The sequence below is a fragment of the Bufo bufo genome, chromosome 1 (assembly GCF_905171765.1).
Source record: "Bufo bufo chromosome 1, aBufBuf1.1, whole genome shotgun sequence".
Taxonomy (NCBI): Eukaryota; Metazoa; Chordata; class Amphibia; order Anura; family Bufonidae; genus Bufo; species Bufo bufo.
In genome coordinates, this window is record NC_053389.1 from 351,594,605 (window position 1) to 351,610,320 (window position 15,716).

The 15,716-nt window shown below is 44.0% G+C and overlaps 1 protein-coding gene across 2 annotated transcripts in view; it reads right to left on the reverse strand.

The window, feature by feature from the left end:
* DOCK2 (dedicator of cytokinesis 2) overlaps positions 1-15,716 on the reverse strand; it is a 1,232,183-nt gene that overhangs the window by 887,663 nt on the left and 328,804 nt on the right. For both annotated transcript variants that reach the window (XM_040442815.1, XM_040442808.1), the window contains exon 13: positions 15,364-15,489. In XM_040442815.1, the coding sequence (XP_040298749.1) occupies positions 15,364-15,489 (126 nt within the window). The remainder of the gene's footprint in view (positions 1-15,363; positions 15,490-15,716) is intronic.

Here is a 15,716-nt window from a genome sequence, read left to right on the forward strand (position 1 = left end):
ACCCCCAATAAAGGAGTGGTTCTGCAGGTGGTGACCACAGACACTTCTCAGTTCCTATGCTTCCTGGCTGATGTTTTGGTCACTTTTGAATGCTGGCGGTGCTTTCACTCTAGTGGTAGCATGAGACGGAGTCTACAACCGACACAAGTGGCTCAGGTAGTGCAGCTTATCCAGGATGGCACATCAATGCGAGCTGTGGCAAGAAGGTTTGCTGTGTCTGTCAGCGTAGTGTCCAGAGCATGGAGGCGCTACCAGGAGACAGGCCAGTACATCAGGAGACGTGGAGGAGGCCGTAGGAGGGCAACAACCCAGCAGCAGGACCGCTACCTCCGCTTTTGTGCAAGGAGGAACAGGAGGAGCACTGCCAGAGCCCTGCAAAATGACCTCCAGCAGGCCACAAATGTGCATGTGTCTGCTCAAACGGTCAGAAACAGACTCCATGAGGGTGATATGAGCGCCCGACGTCCACAGGTGGGGGTTGTGCTTACAGCCCAACACCGTGCAGGACGTTTGGCATTTGCAAGAGAACATCAAGATTGGCAAATTCGCCACTGGCGCCCTGTGCTCTTCACAGAAGAAAGCAGGTTCACACTGAGCACATGTGACAGACGTGACAGAGTCTGGAGATGCCGTGGAGAACGTTCTGCTGCCTGCAACATCCTCCAGCATGACTGGTTTGGCATTGGGTCAGTAATGGTGTGGGGTGGCATTTCTTTGGAGGGCCGCACAGCCCTCCATGTGCTCGCCAGAGGTAGCCTGACTGCCATTAGGTACCGAGATGAGATCCTCAGACCCCTTGTGAGACCATATGCTGGTGTGGTTGGCCCTGGGTTCCTCCTAATGCAAGACAATGCTAGACCTTATGTGGCTGGAGTGTGTCAGCAGTTCCTGCAAGACGAAGGCATTGATGCTATGGACTGGCCCGCCCGTTCCCCAAACCTGAATCCAATTGAGCACATCTGGGACATTATGTCTCGCTCTATCCACCAACGTCACGACTGTCCAGGAGTTGGCAGATGCTTTAGTCCAGGTCTGGGAGGATATCCCTCAGGAGACCGTCCGCCACCTCATCAGGAGCATGCACAGGCGTTGTAGGGAGGTCATACAGGCACGTGGAGGCCACACACACTACTGAGCCTCATTTTGACTTGTTTTAAGGACATTACATCAAAGTTGGATCAGCCTGTAGTGTGTTTTTCCACTTTAATTTTGAGTGTGATTCCAAATCCAGACCCTCCATGGGTTGAAAAATTAGATTTCCATTTTAAATTTTTGTGTGATTTTGTTGTCCTCACATTCAACTATGTAAAGAACAAAGTATTTCAGAAGAATATTTAATTAACTCAGATCTAGGATGTGTTATTTTTGTGTTCCCTTTATTTTTTTGAGCAGTGTATAAAGAAAAGGTTACAGGCTGCCAGTATCAAATACTCTATAATTTACCCTGCAAAGCTAAGGATTGTTTATAGGGATACTGTACACTTTTTTGTTAAACCTGCGGATGCTCTTGAATGGTTGGACTCTGTAGATAAATAGGGCTCCAGCCCGGCGCAGGGGAGTAGTGGTGGGGAGTTGTGGGGGGGGGGGGGGGTCGGAGGGGGTGGGGCGGAATGGAAGTGGTTGACAAGGTTAATTCCATTTGTGAGCCAGATTGCAGGGTTTGGGGGAATGGAAGTGGGGGTTGGTGTGGGTGGGAGAGTGGCCACGGTTGTCATCGTGGGGTAAAGGACGATTCCCCTATAAAACTTAAATTAAATGAACTATAAAGTTTTAACATGGAACGTACGAGGGCTAGGGGATAAAACTAAGAGGATTATTGTTTTTGATTTGATTTGTAGACATCTCCCCGCAATTGTCGCGTTGCTTGAAACCCACGCTTCATTGGAGATTCTGTTTTACCTGCAGAAAAAATGGGCAAAATATCAATTCCACTCCTGTTTATCCTCATATACCCGTGGGGTTAGCGTATATGTTCACAAAAGTGTAGATTATGAAATGCTGGAACATCAGATTGATAGCGATGGGAGATTTGTCTTACTTTATGGCCGGTGGAATGGTCGGATCTGCATATTGGCCTTTTTATATATCCCCCCTCCATTCGCCATGGTAGTCCTTAATCAATTAGCTACATTTGTACATAATAGAGAGCGGTGTCCGGTATTAGTATCGGGGGATTTTAATTGCGTAATGGACCCCGAAATGGATAAAGTCTCTAATGTCTTGAAATATAATGGGATTCAGGGAAAACATTCATTACTCCAGGGGTTCTGTCAGGAAATTGGGCTAATAGACATTTGGCGGGATCTATATGGTAACAGGAAGGTTTTTTCATGTTATAGCAAGACATATAAGGCCATGTCAAGGATTGACCTAGCATTGGCCAATAGTGATATGATAGCTTTAATCTCTAAAATGAAATATGAGGCACATGGAATATCGGACCACTCGCCGATTTTGATAGTTATTAAGGAGAGGGATCAAAACACATGTGTAAGACCATTCAGACTCAATCCACATTGGATATCTATTATAAAAGACCATGCCTTGATAAGTAAGGAACTATCCCAATTCTGGATGCAAAATATAGGATCAACCCATATTAATTTTGTGTGGGACGCGATGAAAGAGTTTCTTCACAGCCTGTACTAGAGCATAATCAGAGTAAAAAGAGCAGAGTTTCTTAAAGAAGAGAAAGGTCTGGAGGAGAACTTAAAACAGTTGGAGGTAACCTTTATACAAAACAATGATGAGAGTAGTCGGGTCCAGCGGTTCCGCAATACACGGGGCACTGGCCGTGTGCATTTCGCATCACGGATGCAGACCCATTCAATTGAAAGGGTCCGCAAATCTGGAAATGCAGTGCGGTAGGGAACGGAACCCCATGGAAGCACTACGGAGTGCTTCGGTGGGGTTCCTATCCGTGCTTCCATTCTGCAAAAAAATAGATCTTGTTCTATCTTTTTGTGGAACGGACAGATCATGGACCAATTCAAATTTAATTGGTCTGGATCCGTCCCGGCCGCCACACAGATGTTGCCCGTGCATTGGGGACTGCAAATTGCGGTCCCCAATGCACGGAACAGAACCAATACGTTTGTGTGAAAGAGGCCTTAGTCTGATTCCTTTTGTAGTCCTCTCTGGTGTCTCTGATCTCCCTGGGTCAGCAGCCTACCACGCCTGGGTGGATTCACATCCACAAATCATGATAGTATGGGGACTGTCAGTCTGTGAAAATGGACAAAATAGGGCCTGTCCATTTTTTGGTCAGTTTTAATTTACAAGACAAACAAAAAATTGCCATGTGAAGAACCCCATAGACTACCATTGTTCTTAAAATGGTTGTGTAAATGTAGCTTTAGACTATTACTATACCAACAATGATGTTGTTATTTTACTTGCAAATCCAGTTTTACAATTTATCTCATTAAATGTGCCAGCAATATGCAGTATGTAGAACACATTTTGACACAATTCAGACTAATACAGGATTATGATAATGGATAGTGTTGAGCAAAGTGAGCTTTGGATGCTTTATTCAAAGTCGCTTCGTTCAAAACTTCGAAATAATACTATATGGAGATTAGTCTCCGTACAGTATTAGAATGTATGGGCTCTGATGAGTCGCGCGTGACTTAGTTGAATAACTTTGGTAAATGATTTTTAAAGTGAAAACCACTTTGAAACTTGAAACCGAATTAGGTACTAGTCGGAACCGAAGTCAAGCTCGGTTTGAAGTTTTAAAATGGTTTTCCACTTTAAAAATCAATTACCAAAGTTACGGTATTAAACAAATTCACGCGCAAATTCATGAATAACTAACTTTGGCTCATTGGAAGCCCATACATTGTAATACTGAACGGAAATGAATCTCCATACAGTATTATTACAAAGTTTTGAATGAAGCTACTTCGGATGAAGCATCCAAAGCTCGTTTCGAATAATGAGCATAAATATACTATTAGTTGTAATAGCGTATAATTACCAGTTCTGTATCATTTTGTCCATACATATATACAACATTCTAAATTAAATTATAGGTAACTGAACAAGTCTCCTGTCCATGCTGGAGTGGTGACTGAATTAATATGTTAAAACATTGAGAAATGTATAGAATAGAGCTGCACAGTGTAGACATAAATGCCTATGGGGTATGTAACGAAAACCACGCCTCGTGCCCGTTGAGCTCACGGGACGCAGTATGGTCACTTGTTACTAAAGCATGACGTTACACCCTTCTGGAGGAGCATATAAGGTCAGCTTGGTACAGTTTACACAGACACCTCTTGTCCACGCAGGCACAGAGAGGCAACAAGCTGAGAGAGCCTTTTCACTGCCTCAGTAAAACAGCGCCTTCTCAGCCCGGGTAATCTGCCACCAGCTTCTCGTTTGATATAAGCCCGGTCCGCTAACTGGATTATATAAGGTGAGAAACCAACCCACTATATAGCTTATAACTAGGCCGAAACACAGACGTGGGGATTCGTGATCGAGATACAAGACAGCACAAGATTAAATTATATATTTAATCACCTTAAGGGCACACTAGATAACACAATATACACTAGGAATATATACAGTGGTCTGAGGTTACAAATACAGATAATATGGTACAAACAGGATTACACAGAGCACGTCAGTTACCGGGTAGATGAATGTTCCTTTGCTGTATTCACATGGAGGGTAGTGATGTCAGCTGGTTTCTCCAAACCATAAGCACGATGTGACCCCCCCTTTCAGAAAAAGACACGCACTCTTGCTGGCACAAGCCTTTTAAACTGTATCCGGCCCCTCCTCTGGGAAGGGTCCACTCCCCTCTCTTCTGGGCTGGAATTAAATGACCCACAAAATGCTTTAGGGTTCATAGCTCCAGACCAGAATGTCGTAGGGAGGTGGTTCCGGGCCCAATTGATCCGACTGGGTTACGGCTACAACTAGCGTCCAAACATGGTGCCGCTATGTGGTTTCTGTGGGGAGTTATGTATATCTCCCTTCCCTGGCATCCCACCATCAAAATAAGACCATGGGCATGTTCATCGTGGCCACCGGGCACAAATATATATCCGGTTTGCACCTGTGATGGCTGGGCAATTCATAATTCCTTATAAATCGCCGTTTCCATGCTGTCTGCTAGATTCGATTGAACTGGGGAATGAATTAGACCCCCTGCAGGGAGGTTTTCCTGCAGGATCCGTGCTATCTAAATGGAGGTGTTAAATGTAACCAAATGTGGCCTGCTAGGAGTTTTCTGCTATCTGGCTGCGGCTTTGAAGCAGGGCCCTCCTGTGGAGTTCACTACCTCTGCTATCTTTCAGCAAATGGTGGGTGTGAGGACATGGCTGACAGTAAATATTAATCCATATTCTTGACAGAGTAATAAGCAAAAATAAATTATGGTAATGCCAGACTGATCACTGAGATCCAATATGGCACTTTTCAATTTCACAATTTCATATTATCTACAAAAAAACCTTAAGCTACTGTAAAACAAAATGCAGTAAAGTCGCATGCGTAACAACCTGCTCTATAAAAATCACATGATCCACCCCGTATGATAAACATCATAAAATACAATTATAAAAACTATGCTAAAAAAGGCATTTTTTTGTCACCATACATCACAAAAAGTGTAATACTAAGTGCTCAAAAAGTCATATGTACCCCAAAATAGTACCAATCAAACGTTTATCTCATCCTGCAACAAATGAGACCCTATCTAAGACAATTGCATAAAAAATAAAAAAGATATGGCTTTCAGAAAATGTAGACATAAAAATATGATTGTTTTTCTTTCAAAAATGCATTTTGTAAGGGATCGCTCTCTCTCAGGGGTTGGTAATGACAGACTCATCAAACAGGAGGTTTTCAAGCTCAAACAGTACTTTGTCACACAGCACATCACACTTCCAAGTTTGGCATTACTAGGCACCATCAAGTTGCTGTTTCACCTCAAAAAGTGTTACATAAACACAAAACAATAAACCCTTGCCCGGCTAGGAACTCACTATACAGAGGTCTCCCAAACTCACCTCTAGGTCAGTGTTCACAATGCGATATTCGGCTTCTGTCAGACAGCCTCCTAGCTGTGACCAGTGCAATCCACCAGTCCTCCTGATGGAAGCAGCTAAATACCTTGGGGGGAAATATGGTCCGGCAGTCCTCCTGACTCTGACCGTGCGACACCTCTCTTCTTCAAGCGTCACTGGGTCACCGCAAACTCAGGCTCCTCAGCCTTGTGACCACCCAGCCCTCCTGGCTGGAACCACACAGAGCCACTGCAGGCTTGTTCAGCATTGTGGCCCCCAGCCGTCCTGGCTGGGACCACACATGCCCTCTGCAGGTCTGTTACCTGGGGGGTAACGCCTCCTCACACACTGAGCATTGCTTTATAGAAACATAGAATGTGTCAGCAGATAAGAACCTTTTGGCCCATCTAGTCTGCCCAATATACTGAATACTATGAATAGCCCCTGGCCCTATCTTATATGAAGGATGGCCTTATGCCTATCCCATGCATGCTTAAACTCCTTCACTGTATTTGCAGCTACCACTTCTGCAGGAAGGCTATTCCATGCATCCACTACTCTCTCAGTAAAGTAATACTTCCTGATTACTTTTAAACCTTTGCCCCTCTAATTTAAAACTATGTCCTCTTGTAGCAGTATTCTCTCCTCTTTTACCTTGTTGAGTCCCTTTATGCATTTAAAAGTTTCTATCATATCCCCTCTGTCTCGTCTTTCTTCCAAGCTATACATGTTAAGGTCCTTTACTCTTTCCTGGTAAGTTTTATCCTGCAATCCATGTACTAGTTTAGTAGCTCTTCTCTGAACTCTCTCCAAAGTATCAATATCCTTCTGTAGATATGGTCTCCAGTACTGAGCACAATACTCCAAATGAGGTCTCACTAGTGCTCTGTAGAGCGGCATGAGCACCTCCCTCTTTCTACTGGTAATTCCTCTCCCTATACACCCAAGCATTCTGCTAGCATTTCCTGCTGCTCTATGACATTGTCTGCCTACCTTAAAGTCTTCGGAAATAATGCCCCCTAAATTCCTTTCCTCAGATACTGAGATTAGGACTGTATCACCGATTTTCTATTCTGCTCTTGCGTTTTTACGCCCCAGGTGCATTATCTTGCACTTATCAACATTAAATTTTAGTTGCCAGATTTTTGACCATTCCTCTAGTTTTCCTAAATCCTTTTCCATTTGGTGTATCCCTCCAGGAACATCAACCCTGTTACAAATCTTTGTGTCATCAGCAAAAAGACACACCTTACCATCGAGGCCTTCTGCAATTTCGCTGATAAAGATATTAAACCATATGGGTCCCAGAACAGATCCCTGAGGTACCCCACTGGTAACAAGACCATGGTCTGAATATACTCCATTGACTACAACCCTCTGTTGCCTGTCCCTCAGCCACTGCCTAATCCATTCAACAATATGGGAGTCCAAGCCCAAAGACTGCAATTTATTGATAAGCCTTCTATGTGGGACAGTAACAAAAGCCTTACTAAAGTCTAGCTAAGCGATGTCTACTGCACCTCCGCCATCTATTATTTTAGTCACCCAATCAAAAAAATCAATAAGATTAGTTTGACATGATCTCCCTGAAGTAAACCCATGCTGTTTTTCATATTTCAATCCATGGTTCCCATTCATTTCCCCACTATTGATGTCAGGCTTACTGGCCTATAGTTGCCCGATTCCTCCCTACTACCTTTCTTGTGAATGGGCACAACATTTGCTAATTTCCAATCTTCTGGGACGACTCCTGTTGCCAGTGATTGGTTAAATAAATCTGTTAATGGTTTTGCTAGTTCACCACTGAGCTCTTTTAATAGCTTTGGGTGTATCCCATCAGGCCCCTGTGACTTATTTGTATTAATTTTAGACAGCTGACTTAGAACCAAGTAATTATAGCACCTGGCCTTACCTCAGGCCAGTTGATCATGGGGAAAACACAGCAAATCATACCAAACATCTCCTCTAACAGGTTTTATACACCATTCTAGGAGACACATATCTTCCCTCTTCATATGAGGCCTGTCCATAACCACCTGCTCTATAAAAATATCACATGATTTACCCTGTCAGGTGAAAACCATTTAAAAAAAAAACTGTGCGAAAACATACATTTTTGTCACCATACATCACAAAAAGTATAATACCAAATGATCAAAAGTAGTATGCACCCCAAAATAGTACCAATCAAACCGTTACCTCATGCCGCAAAAACTGAGCAGAGTGGCCCGGCTCAGGGGGGAGACCAGAACCCTGGGAACCTGAGAACGAAGGGCCAGTGGTAGGGGTGACCGCCTCTTCGATGGAAGAGGGGGAGACAAACTCGCTAAGTGTGATGTTGCGATGTTGGGAGACGTGGAGGACTTGCTGACGGGTCCTGAATAGGCAGCCCTCAATGTCTACGAGGATAATTTTAGTACCGCCCAACGTCGGGACCCAACCCTATCCTACACCTGGGAAAATGTGTTAATAGTAGATAGTGAACCACAAAAACCTGGGGCAGAGTCAGTGTTTCCCCGTTTTGTGGTTTATCAAGATATGTTATATCGGGTAAACCAACTACGGGGTGAACCTATTGAACAGTTGGTGGTCCCCAAGACTTATTGAAAGCTTGTGTTAGATCTAGCCCACCAACACGTTCTCGGGGGTCACCTGGGGCTGCAGAAAACTCAGGATCGTATTCTACAGCGGTTTTACTGGCCCAGCATATTCAAAGAAGTGGAAGAGTTTTGTAAGTCTTGCCCGACCTGCCAGATAACTAGCCCCCAGCCACATTTCCGTAGTCCCATAGTACCTCTCCCGATTATCGAAGTACCGTTTGGGCGAATAGCTATGGACCTCATAGGCCCAGTACCGAAGTCCGCCACAGGGCATCAACACATCTTAGTCATTCTAGACTACGCCACTCTGTACCCGGAGGCAATGCCACTGCGACATACCTCGGCCAAACTCATAGCTAAGGAGTTAATGGAGATGTTTTCCCGAGTAGGACTACCTAAAGAGGTTCTGACCAACCAAGGGACCCCTTTTATGTTCAAGGTGATGAGGGAACTCTGTAAGTTGCTGCACATAAAACAACTATGGATGTCCGTTTACCATCCGCAAATGGACAGTCTGGTAGAACGGTTAATCCAAACATTAAAAAAATAAGATAATGTCTTAACCCCTTAAGGACCTAGGACGTACCGGTACGCCCTATTTCCCGAGTCCTTAAGGACCCAGGACGTACCGGTACGTCCTGACTTAAAATCTGTATTCCGGCGCCCCAGGGGTTAATTGGAACGGGATTTCGGCTGAAATCATTCAGCCGGCATCCCGTAACAATGCAGGGGGGGGTCATTTGACCCCCCCGTATCGGCGATCGCAGCAAACCGCAGGTCAATTCAGACCTGCGGTTTGCTGCGCTTTTTGCAGTTTCTGATCGCCGCGGTCCCTGACCGCGGGGATCAGAAACTTTAGAGTGGCTAAAATAAATATTTTTCACCCCCCCCTGCACCCCTACACGATTTTATGCCGGAGGGTGGTGCGGGGGGGGTGTCGCAGGCGGTGGGGGCGTTGCGGGAGGCGGGCGGTGCGGCAGGCGGGATCGCGATCCCCCGCCCGCCTCCCCATGAACGATCGTTGGCTTCTAGTGGTTGTACCAGGGTGCCAGCACATTGCTGGCACCCTGGTATAAACGGCTGACATCTGTGAAGATGTCAGCCGTTTAACCCTTTCCATACCGCGGTCCGTACGGACCGCTGTATGGAAAAAGTTAACTGTCATCGGTCAGGGAGCTCCCTCCCTCTCCATCGGGGGGCTGCTGTGGCTTTGCAGCCCCCCGATGGAGAGGGAGAGAGCCCCCAGAGAGCCCCCCTCAGCCCCGTGCTTACCCTTCCCCGTCTGCGAAGTTCTGAGCAGACGGGGAGGGTTCCCATGGCAACAGGACGCCTGCTCAGGCGTCCTGCTGTCCATGGTGCTGAACAGATCTATGCTAAAAGCACAGATCTGTTCAGTGTAAGTAAAATACAGTACAGAACAATATATATTGTTCTGTACTGTATTATACAGACACCAGACCCACTGGATCTTCAAGAACCAAGTGGGTCTGGGTCACAAAAATGTAAAAAAAAGTGAAAAAAGTTAAGATAAAAAAAAAAACATTTATCACTGAATAAAAATTAAAAAAATAAAATAAACTACACATATTAGGTATCGCCGCGTCCGTAACGACCTGATCTATAAAATGGTCGTGTTACTTTCCCCGCACGGTGAACGCCATAAAAATAAAAAAATAAAAACTATGAGAAAATTGAAATTTTGCCCACCTTACTTCCCAAAAAAGGTAATAAAAGTGATCAAAAAAGTCGCATGTACGCCAAAATAGTACCAATCAAACCGTCATCTCATCCCGCAAAAAATGAGACCCTACTCAAGATAATCGCCCAAAAGCTGAAAAAACTATGGCTCTTAGACTATGGAGACACTAAAACATGATTTTTTTTTTTTCAAAAATGAACTCATTCTGTAAAACTTACATAAAAATATCACATGACCTAACCCCTCAGATGACCACCGTAAAAAAATAAAAATAAAAACAGTGTAAAAAAAGCCATTTTTTGCCATCTTACGTCACAAAAAGTGTAATAGCAAGCGATAAAAAAGTCATATGCACCCCAAAATAGTGCCAATCAAACCGTCATCTCATCCCGCAAAAAATGAGACCCTACTCAAGATAATCGCCCAAAAACTGAAAAAACTATGGCTCTTAGAATATGGAGACACTAAAACATTTTTTTGGTTTTAAAAATGAAGTTATTGTATAAAACTTACATAAATAAAAAAAAATGTATACATATTAGGTATCGCCGCGTCCGCGACAACCTGCTCTATAAAAATACCACATGATCTAACCTGTCAGATGAATGTTGTAAATAACAAAAAAAAAAAACGTGCCAAAAAAGCTATTTCTTGTTACCTTGCTGCACAAAAAGTGTAATATAGAGCAACCAAAAATCATATGTACCCTAAACTAGTACCAACAAAACTGCCACCCTATCCCGTAGTTTCTAAAATGGAGTCACTTTTTTGGAGTTTTTACTCTAGGGGTGCATCAGGGGGGCTTCAAATGGGACATGGTGTCAAAAAAAACAGTCCAGCAAAACCTGCCTTCCAAAAACCGTATGGAATTCCTTTCCTTCTGCGCCCTGCCGTGTGCCCGTACAGCGGTTTACGACCACATATGGGGTGTTTCTGTAAACTACAGAATAAGGGCCATAAATATTGAGTTTTGTTTGGCTGTTAACCCTTGCTTTGTAACTGGAAAAAAAATATTAAAATGGAAAATCTGCCAAAAATGTGAAATTTTGAAATTGTGTCTCTATTTTCCATTAAATCTTGTGCAACACCTAAAGGGTTAACAAAGTTTGTAAAATCAGTTTTGAATAGCTTGAGGGGTGTAGTTTCTTAGATGGGGTCACTTTTATGGAATTTCTAATCTAGGGGTGCATCAGGGGGGCTTCAAATGGGACATGGTGTCAAAAAACCAGTCCAGCAAAATCTGGCTTCCAAAAACCAAACCGCGCACCTTTCACTCTACGCCCTATGTGTGCCCGTACAGTAGTTTACGGCCACATATGGGGTGTTTCTGTAAACGGCAGAGTCAGGGCAATAAAGATACAATCTTGTTTGGCTGTTAACCCTTGCTTTGTTAGTTGAAAAAATGGGTTAAAATTGAAAATTAGGCAAAAAAATGAAATTCTCAAATTTCATCCCCATTTGCCAATAACTCTTGTGCAACACCTAAAGGGTTAACGACGTATGTAAAATCAGTTTTGAATACCTTGAGGGGTGTAGTTTCTTAGATGGGGTCACTTTTAGGGAGTTTCTCCTCTAGGGGTGCATCAGGGGGCTTCAAATGGGACATGGTGTCAAAAAAACAGTCCATAAAAATCAGCCTTCCAAAAACCAAACGGCGCACCTTTCCCTCTACGCCCCGCTGTGTGGCCGTACAGTAGTTTACGGTCACATATTGGGTGTTTCTGTAAACGGCAGAGTCAGGGCAATAAAGATACAATCTTGTTTGGCTGTTAACCCTTGCTTTGTTAGTGGAAAAAATGGGTTAAAATGAAAAATTTGACAGAAATATGAAATTCTCAAATTTCCTCCCCATTTGCCAATAACTCTTGTGCAACACCTAAAGGGTTAACAATGTATGCAAAATCAGTTTTGAATACCTTGAGGGGTGTAGTTTCTTAGATGGGGTCATTTTTGGGTGGTTTCTATTATGTAAGCCTCGCAAAGTGACTTCAGACCTGAACTGGTCGCTAAAAATTGAGTTTTTGTAAATTTCTGAAAAATTTCAAGATTTGCTTCTAAACTTCTAAGCCTTATAACATCCCCAAAAAATAAAATATCATTCCCAAAACAATTCAAACATGAAGTAGACATATGGGGAATGTAAAGTCATCACAATTTTTTGGGGTATTACTATGTATTACAGAAGTAGAGAAACTGAAACTTTGAAATTTGCTAATTTTTTTCAAATTTTTGGTAAATTAGGTATTTTTTGTGCAAAAAAAATAATTTTTTTGACTTCATTTTACCAGTGTCATGAAGTACAATATGTGACGAAAAAACAATCTCAGAATGGCCTGGATAAGTCAAAGCGTTTTAAAGTTATGAGCACTTAAAGTGACACTGGTCAGATTTGCAAAAAATGGCCTGGTCCTTAAGGTGAAAATGAGCCCGGTCCTTAAGGGGTTAATAAAAAAGGTAATGTCTAAGGATGGGAAGGACTGGGACCTCCTTCTGGCCTATCTCATGTTCGCAGTCCAAGAGGTACCCCAGGCATCTACTGGGTTCTTGCCCTTCGAACTGCTATATGGCAGACACCCTCGCGGTCTTTTGGACGTGGCCAAAGAGGCATGGGAACAACAACCCACTCCACATAAAAGTGTCATTGAGTACGTTACCCAGATGCAAGATCAGATAGAGACAGTGTTGCCTCTTGTTAGGGAGTATATGGAAGGCAGCTCAGCGAGCCCAGAGTCGGGTCTATAATTGTCAGTATCGGGTCCGGAACTTTAACCCGGGTGATCGGGTTTTGGTTCTGGTGCCGACTGTGGACAATAAGTTCCTGGCTAGGTGGGAGGGGCGCTACGAGGTACTCGAGAAAATTGGAGATGTAAACTACAAGGTGCACCAGCCAGGGCGGCGGAAGCCGGAGCAGGTTTACCATGTGAATTTACTCAAATCGCGGAAAGATAGGGAAACCTGTACAGAAAACAGCCCACGGCCGGGTTTTTTAGGAGAAAAGGTACTGTCCCTCTGTCTAATGCAAGAGAGGCGGCTGCCACAGTAAAAATTGCTGACAGCCTCTCCTCTAAACAGACTCAGGAGGCCAGGGAGTTCATTAGTAGGAACACGGATGTGTTCTCAGACCTCCCTGGTTGCACTTCTATAATCCAGTATGACATTGTCACTGAGCCTCAGGCAAAAGTCCGATTAAAACCATACCGGGTGCCCGAGGCTCGGCGACAAGCCATATCGGAGAAGGTGCAGCTAATGTTGCAGCTAGACTTTATTGAGGAGTCAAAAAGTGAGTGGGCCAGTCCTATAGTATTGATACCCAAGCCGGGCGGGATGTTGCGGTTTTGTAACAACTTTCGAAAACTTAACGAGGTTTAAAAATTTGATGCGTATCCCATGCCCTGGGTGGATGAGCTCATCAAGAGGTTAGGAAAAGCCCAGTATTTTTCTGTTTTGGACCTCACAAAAGGGTACTGGCAGGTGGCTGCCAAGGAGAAAACTGCCTTCATCATGCCTAAGGGGATGTATCAATATAAGGTCTTACAATTTGGTCTACATGGTGCCCCTGCTACTTTTCAGCGACTAATAGACATTGTGCTTCGTCCACATCGTCGGTACGCTTCGGCTTACCTGGATGATATTGTCATCCACAGTACTGACTGGGAAAGTCACCTGCCCAAAGTGCAGGCTGTAGTGGACTCCCTTCGGAAAGCTGGCCTAACCGCTAACCCAAAAAAAGTGTGATAGGGTTAGAAGAGACTAAGTACTTGGGGTATGTCATTGGGTGTGGAGTCATCAAACCCCAAGTGAACAAAATAGAGGTGATACGGAATTGGCCTTGACCTGTCACCACTAGGCAAATAAAGTCATTCCTGGGAATGGTGGGCTATTACATGAGGTTTGTTCCCCATTTTGCTACTCTAGCTGCGCCCTTGACAGTACTCTTGAAGGGACACAAGTCAGTGATGGTTCACTGGGATGAGCGGGCGGAAGAGGCTTTTTCCACTTTGACGTCGGCCCTGTGTGGGTCACCGGTTTTGGTGACGCTCGACTTCAATATGTAGTTCGTAGTACAGACCAATGCCTCCGAAGTAGGCCTCGGTGCTGTACTGTCTCAGGAAGTCAACTGGGAGGAGCATCCCGTTGTCTTCCTCAGCCGTAAGCTCACCCCAGCCGAGACCCGGTATAGCATAGTGGAGAGAGAGTGCCTGGCTATCAAGTGGGCACTAGAATCTCTCCACTATTATTTATTGGGGAGAAAATTCCTCCTGGTGACTGACCACTCCCCTCTCAAGTGGATGAGCCAGGCCAAGGACGGAAATGCCCGGGTCACCCGATGGTTTCTCTCCCTACAAAACTTTAAGTTTTCGGTGGAACACAAGGCAGGCCGGTTACAGGGAAATGCAGATGCCATGTCCTGGGTACACTGTCCGGCATGTGTTCACCCCCTCAGGGTTGAACAAAGGAGGGGGGGTTATGTGACACAGTGAAAGGTTTGGTCTGGGAAAGCAGGTATTTTCCTCCCAGCATGTGCTGCTGGGCTGATTTACAGCGAGATGAGGTCAAATACCGGACCGGATTTTAAATGCCGGTCCGAGTTTTGGCAGCATCTGGCTGTCCTTAAATAGGCAGCTGGGCTCAGAAGCCAGGTCTCTGTGTTGGGATCTGGGAGCCTTGTGTTTGCTACCTGTTTGGCGTAAAAACAGGTTGGTTCTGCCATCAGCAAGGACTCTTTGAGGCAGAATTGCCGCATGGTGTGAATTACCACCAACACCGCAAGGTCTCTTTTTGTTTGAATATGACTGTTTGTTTTATCACTTGCCTAAAGTGTGAACAAAACACTGAACTGTTTGATCCAAAGAACTTGTTATTGCCTCTATACTGCGTCCGCTAATCCTGTCTACCAGAGCGATTCCCCACACCACATAAAGTTAAAGTGACACATGTCAAGTTTCCAAAAAACAGCCTGGTCCTTAAGGTAAAGAAAGCAAGCATCTTAAGGTGTTAATGCTAGCAGATAATATGTTAAATGTAAGTTGTTACAGCCTACCTGGCATAATTATTTCAGGGAATCCTAATTTCCGTGCAATCACTGTAGTTCTATCCACGAGATGAGGGTAGTCTTTCCGAATCTGAGCAGAATCACCAACCAACATTTTTACTGTAACCCAAAGACCTGCAAAATGATATTCCAGAATGCAAATGTTAATAATAATAATAATAATAATAATAATAATAATACTAATAATAAAAATATGTAATCCTTTAGCTGGCTTTTTCTATCACTCTGCTTAATTTTTACTTCTATAGCTTGTTCCATTTATTTAGAATACAGCAAGTTGCCAGTTAAATTCTAACTAACATTGTATTTTTGCTAGCTGTGCACTGGTCATGAATGTTAAT